This window comes from Penaeus chinensis, chromosome 41 (genome assembly GCF_019202785.1).
Source record: "Penaeus chinensis breed Huanghai No. 1 chromosome 41, ASM1920278v2, whole genome shotgun sequence".
Taxonomy (NCBI): Eukaryota; Metazoa; Arthropoda; class Malacostraca; order Decapoda; family Penaeidae; genus Penaeus; species Penaeus chinensis.
This window is the reverse complement of record NC_061859.1, coordinates 12067648-12080147: the sequence shown is the minus strand read 5'-3', so window position 1 is coordinate 12080147 and position 12500 is coordinate 12067648. Positions and strand designations below refer to the sequence as shown.

Below are 12500 nucleotides of genomic sequence, written 5' to 3'. Positions count from 1 at the left end.
TGGTGTGTGTGTGTGGGGGGTGGAAGGGAATGGGGGAGGGGATAGAGAAGAAGGGAGGGATGCGGAGAAAGAAATTATTTGTTGATATATTTGCTTGGATATCATAATCATTTCTTATTCTTTTTTTTTTCTTTTTTTTCTCTTCTTTCGTTTCTGCCGGCCTATTTTCCTGATGGGAGGGTGGGGGTGAGGGGGCTATTTATATATATTTTTTTCCATAATAATGATAATAGTAAAAAACAAAAACAAAAAAAAAACGTGCAGATAGAGCAGAAGTTAGTGTTACACGCAAGCCTCCAATACGTAATAGTTATGTCCCTTAAATTACCCATTCGAGATTCCAGTCGTGTTAAAGCTTCGCTCTAAACGTGATTGAAGACTTGACATGTAGGGAGAAGTGTTGATGTGTTAAGCTTCTACTTGCTGGCTTCTGAGGCTCGTGAATTTTTTTTTTTTTTTTTCCCCATTGCATATTGTTATTTTATTATTTTTTTTTTTTTTTTTTTTTTTTTTATTTTTTTTTTACGTATAACTATGCTATTTTTTCATATACATGTGATCTTATCTATTATATTTATCTATAATTTCACTAATTTCTTCTCTCTTTGCCTCCTTCCATTTTATTTTTTTCCTTCCAACAATTTTCCAATCCTTTCTCTCCTAACAACGCAACATCCGGGAATCGAAAGGTACAGTCGGATATACTTCGTGCTGATGATGACCGTTCTCCATTATCACCCATTATCGCTTGTTTGTCGACTTATTTGTCCGAATAGGATTTAAATGGTCGAACACCGACGCGGGAATGGCCCTAATTATCTCGCAATATCCCGCGATTTCCCGAGAAAGGCGAGAGGCTGTTTTGTTTCCCGTTTTCTGTGATGGAGACATGATGTTCTGGGTCGTTTTTTTTTTTGTTTTGGATGATTTGATTGAAGTGTTATTGGTTTTACCTTTTTTTCGGATTTATTTATGGAAAATTATTTGAAGGAGATGATTTTTTAATTTTATTTCGCCGATCTCTTTCTGTCGATTTTATTTTATTTTTTTTCTATTTTAGCTTTCCTTTCTCTCTCTCTCTCTCTCTCTCTCTCTCTCTCTCTCTCTCTCTCTCTCTCTCCCTCTCTCTCTCTCTCTCTCTCTCCCTCTCTCTCTCTCTCTCTCTCTCTCTCTCTCTCTCTCTCTATCTATCTATCTATCTATCTATCTATCTATCTCTATCTATCTATCTATCTATCTGTCTGTCTGTCTGTCTGTCTGTCACTCTATCTACCTTTCTATCTCTATATCTATCTATCTACCTTTCTATCTCTATATCTTTATATCTATCTGTCTACCTATCTATCCATCTGACTCCCACGAACTAGCACACTGACATACACGCGTATTCCAAGATATAATTACTAGAAATATATTTTTTCTTTGCTGACTTCCAACTGCAATTCTAGTACACGCCACATGCAATTGTCTTTTGTTGCAAACGTGACTCGGGCGGTTGCGTGGAGGAGCCAGGGTTAGCGTGCCGGCAGTTTGCAACGCATGTCTCGGTTGCAGATTAGTGCAATAAATGATGAAAGTGGATGAATTTGATTTTTTTTTTTCCCGAAGGGTGGGGGTGGGGGTTGGGGGTGGGGGGGGAGAATGTCTCTGAGGGGGTGGGGTTGGGGGCGGGGGGCGGGGGGATTGGCGTTTTTTGTGGGGGATGTATTTTCTTTGTTTGTGTATCTTGTTTTTGTTTCTAGATATCACTTGTTGTTAAGACCAGGACTTTCTTTGATCTCAACACATACACACACACATACACACATACACAAACACAAACGCTCTCTCTCTCTCTCCCTCTCACACACACACAAACAAACTCTCACAAACAAACTCTCCCTCACAAACAAACAAACAAAACATCCACACAACAAAAACAAAAACAAAAACAACAACAACAACAAACAAGCGCAAATCCTCCCCCATCCGTCATAATCAACAAGAACTGGTTTATTCCTCGCAACTGGCACTGACCACATTATCAGACAGATAGGAAAGCCCGCCATGGAATTCTTGACCGGACCTTTGACGGATTGTCTGACAGGACTCTGGAATCGAGTGAGTGCATTATTCCCTGACATCCCGTTCCCATTCCCAGAGGTTGGGAATGGGGGTGGGGTGGGGGGGTGGGAGGAGGGAGTGGGGGGGGTGGGAGGGAGGGAGGAAGGAGGGAGGGAGCAAGGAGGGAGGAGGGAGTGGGTGGGAGGGAGGAGGAAGGGGGTGGGTGGGAGAAGGAATTGGGAAAACGGGGGGAAGGGAAGGAAGTAGGAGTGGGAAGAGGGGTGGGAGAGGGGAGGGGGAGGAGATAGGGGATGAGAAAGGGGGGAAGTGGGTAGAAGAAGGAGGGGGGGCGAGAGAGAGGGGGGGAAAGGAAGAGGGGGAAGAGAGGCTGTGGGAGTTGGGAGAGGGGGATAAGAAGGAAAGAGCAAGAAGGCATAGGGAGACGGAGAAAAAAAAAAAAAAAAGAGGGAGAAAGATGGACGCGGAAGAAAAGAGAAACTAAGTCAATAGAGAAGAAAAGGAAGAGAGAACGAAATACAGAGCATAAGTAGAAATTCATCTTCCTAATTCAGTTTATTATTTTTTCCCTTCTTCTTCCTTTTCCCTCCCACCTTTTATCTACCCCCCCCCCCTCCTTCCTCTCTACCCTTCCCTCCGTTCCCTAACACATACATACACACGAACTCACCATCACCGTGCATCAGTCCCAATGAATTTAACCCTCTATCTATCTCTATCTATCGAACACCAACTAGCATAGCGTGAGATAAAGTGTAGGTTTTGCACTCAAGTTGGCTAGTATTTGACAGGGATTTGAACGATTACGCCTATGTGTCAATGGGCGGTCAGTCCCTTGCTTGATATGAGGGGAAAAGGGCCAGGGAGTGTCATTAACTCGGAACTTATATAGATGGTCTTTTTTTTCTTCCTTTTTTTTATTATTTTATTTTTTCTTGTGTTTTGGGGAGATGGATATTTTTATGTGTGTTGTTGGTATTATTACTTTTCTTGTTTTTTTTATTGCTATTATCATCATTAATATTATTATTGTTATCATTATTGATAAAACTACTACAACTACTATTATACTATTACTACTACTATTACTACTACTTCTACTATCACTACTACTACTACTACTATTACTACTACTGTTACTACTACTACTACTACTACTGTTACTACTACTACTACTACTACTACGTCTACTACTACTACCACCACCATCTACTTTGTAATGAATGAACATATCATCGTTTTCGTGTATTTTCAAGTTCTGTCTTTCGAAAACAAAGTAGAAAGTTTCTCCTACTTATTAATCTTTCTGATGCAACTGAAGTAACCCTGAATGGATTTTCCTGCAGACACGCACGCAAGAAAGCATAGAGACACGCACTCATATGAGAAGAGACAGGGATAGACATACATGTGTTCGAATACATCGTTGTGGGATATTCGTAGGACTAATATCGTTTAAATGAATGCATGCACATACTTGGAAATAGATACATACGTATACACAAATTCACATACCTGCATAAACGTAAATATAAACAACCATACATATTTAAACACTCATAATCACACGCATTTATATACACGGAAATACAGCCACATACTTAGAAATATACACTTACATATATACACACAAATATAGCCACACACACATAAACACAGCCACATACAAATGAACATAGCCACATACAAATGAACATAGCCACATACAAATGAACATAGCCACATACAAATGAACATAGCCACTTACACCTACGCAGCCACATACAAATAAACACAGCCACATACAAATAAACACAGCCACATACAAATAAACACAGCCACATACAAATAAACACAGCCACATACAAATGAACACAGCCACATACAAATAAACACAGCCACATACAAATGAACACAGCCACATACAAATAAACACAGCCACATACAAATAAACACAGCCACATACAAATAAACACAGCCACATACAAATGAACACAGCCACATACACATAAACATAACCACATACCCCCAACATGGCCAAACACGAACATACAATAAACAATCCCCAAGAATCATATCTTGAGACGCCCTCTCAGTCCCCTTCAATCCCCCCCCCTCCTCTCCCCTCCTTCACTCCCTCTCCCTGCACCCCTCCTCCCCTAAGAACGGCTGGACATCTGACCCCCCCCTCCTCCCTTCCTTCCCTCCCTCCCCCTCCCCCCCACCACAAAACCCAGGGAACACGAAGAAAATTAATTCCAGCTTCGATTTTGTCAATGGGCAGTGATGGATCGGCCGGGGCCAGTCCGAGTCGGGGATGAAACCATTTTCCCTCTCTGTTTATTGTATTTCCGTTTTCCTTTCGCTTTTCCGAGTGTTTTTTTTATATGTTTTTTTTTTTACTGGGATTGGATGGGGGGGGGGAAGGGAGGGGGGAAGTATGTTGTAAGTAATTTTCCTTAAATTCTTTTGTTCTTACTCATAATTAGTGATACACATATATCATTCATATGCAAAACATGCACATATATGTCCATATAAATATACATACATAGACACACACACACACACACACACACACACACACACACACACACACACACATATATATATATATATAAATATATATATATATATATATATATATATATATATATATATATATATATTATACTCTCGTCTTCTAGTGTTATTCAGACTTGTGTCGTGCTGTAAAACGATACACTATAAGTCGGAACCTTTAACAGCTGTAGCGTCAGTTGAGAAAAAGTGCTGTGTCATTGTGCAGGTTATTCTATTAATCTGCACTTTATAACCATTTAATTCCCCTTTAAAAATATTATTTCCTTTGACAAAAAGAAAATAATAATATTTCCAATTAATAAATCCTCCCCAGTCTCAAGAAAACTTAAAAGGGAAGGCCTTTTTCTGAAGACTTTTTCTTCATTTTGTAAAAGTCAACAATATCTCCCGTGTCAATAATGATACATGCGTCATCACATAGAAAACGGAGTAGTTTTAGAAGATGTAACTTTTCTCTCCTTCGCAATGTAGGAAAATTATATTGCAATTGAAACAAGAATGATAAATAGAGAGAAAAAAAAAAATTAAGGTGATAAAGTATTGAGAAAATGTTATGGTTTGTTTACACATGCAGAAGATGTAAGATAGAGAGAAGGAGAGAGAGAGAGAGAGAGAGAGAGAGAGAGAGAGAGAGAGAGAGAGAGAGAGAGAGAGAAGGGGGGGGGGGGGGGGGGGGGAGAAGCAGGCAACAGCGGCCAGGTGACGAGAGTTTGGTCAGGTTGAGTCAACAGCCAATGTTTAAACGCGACCGACACAGTGCTCAGTAAAACAACCTCTTTGTACTTACTGTTAAATGCTTTATTTGCTAGCATCGACGGGAGGGAAAATATTATATAACACATTTCTTTTTCTGTCTCTCCTCTACCTTTTTTTTTTTTTTCTGAAGCATTCTCTCGAAATATTTGCATGGGAATAGATGGTGCTTTGAGTTTCATTTGTAGTTTTTTTTTTTGTTTTTTTGTTTTTTTTTTAAGTCTCTCATCTTAATCGGTGTTTATATCAATGTTTCCGTGACTGAGCGAAAATCATTCGGTTTAAAAGTATATTTTTCCCCAGCTCTCATTTTTATGCAGATTATTCTCTTCCATAACAAAGCAATGAGAATGGAATCGAACAATTCATCTCCTCTCTCTCTCTCTCTCTCTGTCTATCTGTCTGTCTACCTACCTACCTCTATCTAGTCTTCGTTTATCTCTATCCACCTCTTCCTACCTCCCTCATTCTCTCGATCTCCATCTATCTCCTCCTACCTCTCTCTCTCTCTCTCTCTCTCTCTCTCTCTCTCTCTTCCTCCCTCCCTCTCTCTCTTTTCTTTATCTTCGTGTCATTATTTACTCTCATTCCACCAGCCTCGGCATCAAAGGCCACCGCTAAGTAAAGACAAAGAAAAAATGGAAGCGAGGCTGTCATGCAACCTTTCCTGTATTTTGCGAGAAGGCTGGATTTCGTTCGCTTTGAGTGACAGTGCAAAGAATCTTCGCGGATGACGTGTACAGCGGGGCCTGAGGGGGGCGGGGAGAGGGAAGGGGAGTGGGGGAAGGGGGGGGAGAGGGAAGGGGATGGGGGGGGGCGGGGAGAGGGAAGGGGAGTGGGGGAAGAGGGGGGGAAGGGAGGTGTGAGGGGGGGAGGAAAGGAGGAATGATGGGGGGGAAGGGGGGAAGAGGAGGTTAGAGGGTGGGGGGAGTGGGGGGTAGGAAAGGGGGAAGGATGGGGGGGGAGAGGAGGTTAGAAGGTGGGGGGGAGGGAAAGGGGAGAGGAAGGGAGGAAAGGAGGTGATGGGAGGAAAGAGAAGGGTGAGTGGAGGGGGAGGGGGGGAATGGGTGGAAAGGGGGAAGGAGGGAAGAGAGAAGGAGATTTGAGGGAAGGGGAGCAGAGGAGGTTGGAAAGGAGGTTGAGGAAGACGGAAAAGAGAAGGAGATTTGTGCGAAGGGGAGAAGGAGGAGGATGGAGGATGGGGGAGAAGGGGAAAGATGAGGAGGGACGGGAGGTCGAGGATGGGTGAGAGGAGATGGTGGAGGGGAGGTTTCAGGATAAAGGAGGGGAAGAGGAAAGGGGGGAGGGGGAGGGGGAGAAGCTGGAAGTTGAAGGAGGAGAGGGGGAGGTTTGTGTGAAGGGGGGGGGGGGGGGTAGTGGAAGGGGAGAAGGGGGGGAGGCGAAGGGGGGTAGATTTCTCTTATGTGTGTTTTCTTTTTTCTTTTTTTTCCTCCTTTTTCTTCTCATTTTTGTAAATATACTTCTTGCTTGTGATTCTATGCTTTTATCTTGAATGTTCTTTTCAGTAGTTTCAATGACATTTTAGAGAAAACATTGTTTCATATCGTTTCATTTATGTTATTATTATAATTATTATTATCATAACCTTTATCATTAACATTGCAGTTATTATTGTTATTACTACATTTATCGTTATTATTGTTTTTGATCTTTTTTTCTTTATTATCAATCATTATAAGTTTTCTCTTTCTTCCCTTCTCCATTCCCTATGGATTTTCTTCATCTCCCTTTCTCTTATTTTCTCCTTTTACCATTTTATTTTCTCGCGTTTCCTTCATTTTTTGTCGCCTCTCTCTTCCTTCCTTTTTCCTCTCTCCCTTTCTATTCCTTATCTTTTCCCCTTCCCTTTTATCTTTCTGCCCTTCTTATCGCCTTTTTTTCCTCTCCCTTCTTTCTCTCTCTATTTTTTTCCCTTCTCCTGTTGTTCATCTCTCTCTCTCTCTCTCTCTCTTTCTTCCTTTCTTTCTTTCTTTCTTTCCTTCTCTCTCTCTCTCTCTCTTTCTCTCTCTCTCCCTCTCTCTCTCTCTCTCTCTCTCTCTCTCTCTCTCTCTCTCTCTCTCTCTCTCTCTCTCTCTCTCTCTCTCTCTCTCTCGCTCTCTCTCTCTTCCTCCCTCTCCCCCCCTCTCTCTCTCTCTCTCTCTCTCTCTCGCTCTCTCTCTCTTCCTCCCTCCCCCCCCCTCTCTCTCTCTCTCTCTCTCTCTCTCTCTCTCTCTCTCTCTCTCTTCCTCCCTCTCCCCCCTTCTCTCTCTCTTTCTCCTCCTTCCCCTCTTTCTCCACTTCCCTTCTCCCGCCCCCTCTCGAGTTTTATAGTGAGTGTAACCATCCGTTCGATTGTTTGAGGGATCGAGTGCTTTCGGACACTTACGTAAGATGGATCACACTGACGGAGGGGGGGGGGGGGTTATTGGGGGTGTGGGGGGTAGAGGAGGGAGGGGGTAGGTGGTAGAGGGGGGAGGGGGTGGGGGGGAGGTGGCTATAGGGTGGGAGGGGGGGAGGGGATTTGGGGTTGAAGGAGGGGGATGTGTGGGATGGAGGGTGGGAACAGGGTGTTGGGAGGGGGTGGGGGTGGGGAGGTGGAGGAGAGGGGGATAGGTGGGGTCTGTAGGGATGGTGGGGGGTGGGGGTAGAGGTGGAAGGATGGGAAGGGAAGGGGATGAAAGAGAAAAGGGATATAAATATGAGAAAGGAGAAATATGTCTGTATTTTTAATATATATGCACGTCTGTTTGTACGAATGAGAGAGAGATCGATAAAGAAAAGGTAAAAAGAAAGGAATAAAAAGGAAAGTAGGAAACTAGACTTATCGCTGATATAGTTACATAATACCTATAACTGTTCTTTACTATAGAAATAACTTATAATGATAAAAAAAGAGATGAAATCAAGCATTCAAAACCATCCTAACTTTAACCCCCCCTTCTCCCTCCCTCCTCCCCCTCCCCCTTCTCCCTCCCTCCTCCCCTTCTCCCTTCCCCTCCCCCTCCCCCCTCCCCCGGCCTTTCCTACCCCCCCTTCTCCCTTCCCCTCCCCCCTCCCCCCTCCCCTGCCCTTTCCTACCGTTAAAGTCACGTTAAGAAAACCATCGCCCGCCCATGCCATACGCTCTGGGCACGTTTCTTACTAAGCTCACGCCCATCTGATGCCCCCTCCCCCCTCCCCCTCCCTCTCCCCCTCCCCCTTCCCTCTCCCTTCCGTCTCTTCGCCTCCTTCCCTGGTCTCCCTTCTCCTCCCTTTCTTCTCTTCTCTTTCCTTTACTTCTTTTTCTTTTCCTGTCTTCTTCTTCATCCCTACCTTCTTTACTCCTTTCTTTATCCTTTCTTCCCTTTCTTTTCTTCTCCTACCTCTCTTCTTCCCTCCTCCCCCATTCCTTCCCCCTGCTTTCCTTCATTTACCTCTCTTCTTCCCTTCCATTTTTTTCCCCTCTCCTACTTACCTTTTCCCTGCTCCTTCCATTCTCCCCTTTCTTTCCCCTTCCCCCTTCCTCCTGCCCTCCCCAATCCCATCTTCCCCCTTCCCCCTCCCCCTCCCCCTCCCTTCACCCGAAAGCCCTGAGGCGGACCTCTGAAGCTTTCGTAGACAACACCGAGACTCCAATTTGTCACAAAAAGAAGCTTTACGATCATTTGTTAGTACTACACGCACCCCCACCCCCTCACCCACACCCCCCACTCCCTCCTCACCCACCCTTGGCAGCCTCCTCCTCCTCCTCCTCCTCCTCCTCCTCCTCCTTCTCCTCCTCCTCCTCCTCCTCCTCCTCCTCCTCCTCCTCCTCCCCCTCCACTGTGGGTGACAGGAAGGAGATTTTGGGTCCAAGAATGTACTTATCGTCCCCCTCTCCCCCCCGAACATTTTTTAAAAGACGTTTTGATTTATAATTTGTGAAAGTAAATTCGTGAAATACATACTGTTTTTTTTTTTGTTTTGTTTTTTTGAGGGGGTGTTACGCAGGAATATATATATATATATATATATATATATATATATATATATATTAAACGATAATGATGATGAAAAGAATGAGATGAAAAGGACGAAGAAGTAGGAGCAATAATAATAATAATAGTAATAGTAATAATAATAACAAAATAATGATAATAATAATAAATAATAATAATAATGAAAATAATAATAATAACATTATTAATAATAGTGATAATAATAATAATGAAAAGGAGGAGAAGAGAAGAAGAAGAAGAAGAAGAAGAAACACCGAGAAAAAAGCTCTGTATGCAAAGCTCGCCAGCATGACAAGCTCATTCTGTTGAGCGGATTAGGCTTGTCACAGTCAAAGCTTTACGTTCACAAGGTGGCCTGTATCATCTAGGAAGCTTGGGCTCGTAAATATTCCATATTTTCTTTGTTCCGTTGAATTATTCTATTTATTTATTTTAAAGCCGTTTTCTTCATTAGTTTCTCTGTTTGATTTTATTTCGCTCGAGATATGAATTACCTTATGGAAAGAAAAGCAGAGATGTTTTATCCATCTTGAAATTCAGGAAACATAGTCACACGGTATAACATATTCGCGTACATGTATTTAATCCTGTCTGGTAAAAAAAGGAGAAAGAGAGAGAGAAAAAAAAAACACAAGAAAAAAGAAAAAAAGAAAAAGAGAGAGAGGAAATAAAATATATATATAAATAGAAATAAAAGCACTTTAAAGAGAACGGGTGTTAAGGATGTAGGGCAACCTGTAACACAAACACTTTAGAATTAACTATTCCGACACACCCACAAAACCCACTCCTGTTACGCCTGCCGCTCACGCCCACGCCCGGGGGTTATAGCAGTCTAGGTAGCGTTTGTTTGGAGGAATATTCGAATTATGTATCTTTCTATTTCATATGAGTAATATCTGTCTGTCTTTATATCAATATATATATCAATCTGTCTATCTATCTATCTATAAGTTTTTATCCTTCCTTTCTTTCTTTTCTTTTAACCACTTTTTCATATCAAAATCAATATACCTGTCTGTCTGTACATAACATCGATATATTTCTGTATATCATCTATTTCTGTTATTAGCGAGCATCAAAATAGGTTAGAAATATTATACCTCTTTATCATTGTCTTGGTATGAAAAGAGTGACTCGTCTTATCTGATCGATTATTGTCTACTTGTCGTGAAAAATGGAAATAATATCAGTTTCTGGACGATTTGACATAGTGCAGGTTGCGTGCGTTCCGATTCTCTTTGTGCATTTGTTCTTTGTGGTTATTGACTGTTGTCACTTTGTAGGGATTTAGTCTTGCTGTGTAGCTTTATGTATGTATCATCATCGCTGATACAGTTTACAGTAACTTTATTTATTTGTTATTTATCTTTTTTTTTTTTTTTTAACGATTTTGTTAATCAATATGTACCTTGAAAATACCGTGTCGTCTCCTGTTCGTATGATTCTAACGAAGGCTTCCTCTCCCCCCGCAGAGTACGACGGCAGCGACGGCGTCAGCGTGAACGGCAGCTCCGGCGGCCAGGGCGGCGGGCCGGCCAAGCGCGCCCGCACGGCCTACACGTCGGCGCAGCTGGTGGAGCTGGAGAAGGAGTTCCACTTCAACCGCTACCTCTGCCGCCCCAGGAGGATCGAGATGGCCGCCCTCCTCAACCTGTCCGAGCGCCAGATCAAGATTTGGTTCCAGAACCGAAGGATGAAGTACAAGAAGGAGCAGAAGGCCAAGGGCGGCACCGACAAGAGCCCCAGCCCCCCCTGCTCGTCGCCCGCCACCTCCATGCCGCCCATGTCGCCCTCCGGCGAAGTGACGACCCTCTCCCCGCCCTCGCAGTGCCACTCCGCCAGCGCCTGCCACGGCCCCACGAGCCTCCCGAACTCGTCTTCCCACTCCATCCAGCGCCAGGCACAGCTGCAGCACGAAGCCCACCCCTTTATCGTCGCCAGCAGCTGCAGCGGCCCCGGCCCCACGCAGCACCACGGCCCCGTCATGAGCACGGCCATGTCCGGCCCCCACGGGTCCTTGCCGCACTACATGGGGCCGCCGCCCTTCCCGCCGACGTCCATGCAGGACATGCTGCCCCTGGGGGTGTCTCAGGCCCACGTGGCGCCGCCCCCGCACATGCGCGACGTCCGCCACGACATGCACCTGGGGCACCAGGCCGTGCCCGAGTTCCCCCCGTGCTCGCTGGCCCAGCTGCACCCCCAGCCGCAGATGACGCAGGACATGACTAAAAAGGCCTCCGGTGGGTGGGTGGTGCCGAGCCTGCAGGCCCACACGCCCAGCGCCGCCATGGGCAACCTGGCGAGCTTCCCTTCGCCGCCCCACGAGGCCGACGAGAAACTCGTCTCGCTCTAGACCTTCCGGGCGGCGGCGGCGCCCTAGGTGACCTGGGCTGCAAGGACCTCCTCGTCCTTCGATTGTGGACTGTGAGCTCTCCGGTAGATGTCGCCGCTGGATTCCAGGTTCTTCATGGTCCATTAGCGCCGGACTCTAGGACTCCCAGCGTCCTTCGCCGAGGACGGGCCGCTACTTCCCGGCGGATCCCGCTCAGCGCGGCGAGGGCTCATCAAGGGTCGTCGTCACCTGTCGAATTCGAATCGGGAACTCTAGGCTGCGCTGGACTAGAGAACTTCTAGCTTGCTCGACAACACTGGACTCCAGAAACTCTTGTGTAACAAATAAACTTGGTGCGTAGGATAACAACTCCCTGCTTTCTCAGGGACTTCTGTAAAGTGTAATCTATTTTATATTATGTACTGATAATGCTTCCCAGTCAACACATCCGAATTATATATTTGTGATTAATTGTAGTATGTAGCTATGTAAGGTCTTGTCTCTGGGTAAAATAACAGTTAAATGTCAAAATCGAATGTTTTTTTTTTCTCCTCCAATATCACATCCCCCAAGCCCTAATGCCCCTCGGGTCTGACAGCCCCAACAACAGCTGTCAACAGTAAGGGCAGGGAAGCCATGATCCAACCGAGCCCTGGCGCCTCACACACCCAGATCGGACACACGGGCGCTTGTCCGGTAAATACATCAGTTATCCCTGAAGCCGGTGACGTGGTACCGGGCGACAGACGACAGGCAGTTGTATTCAAAGGTTTATACTGTGAACGGCGCATAATGTACGTAATGCTTGGGTT

At 44.7% G+C, this 12500-nt stretch overlaps 1 protein-coding gene across 1 annotated transcript in view; it reads left to right on the top strand.

Annotated features, from left to right (window-relative positions):
* The window catches only part of LOC125047562 (homeobox protein Hox-A3-like), a 19409-nt gene that overhangs the window by 6304 nt on the left and 605 nt on the right, over nt 1–12500 (top strand). Inside the window, exons 2-4 of the mRNA XM_047645837.1 lie at nt 10829–11697; nt 11849–12041; nt 12287–12482. Of these exons, the coding sequence (XP_047501793.1) occupies nt 10829–11697; nt 11849–12041; nt 12287–12482 (1258 nt within the window). The remainder of the gene's footprint in view (nt 1–10828; nt 11698–11848; nt 12042–12286; nt 12483–12500) is intronic.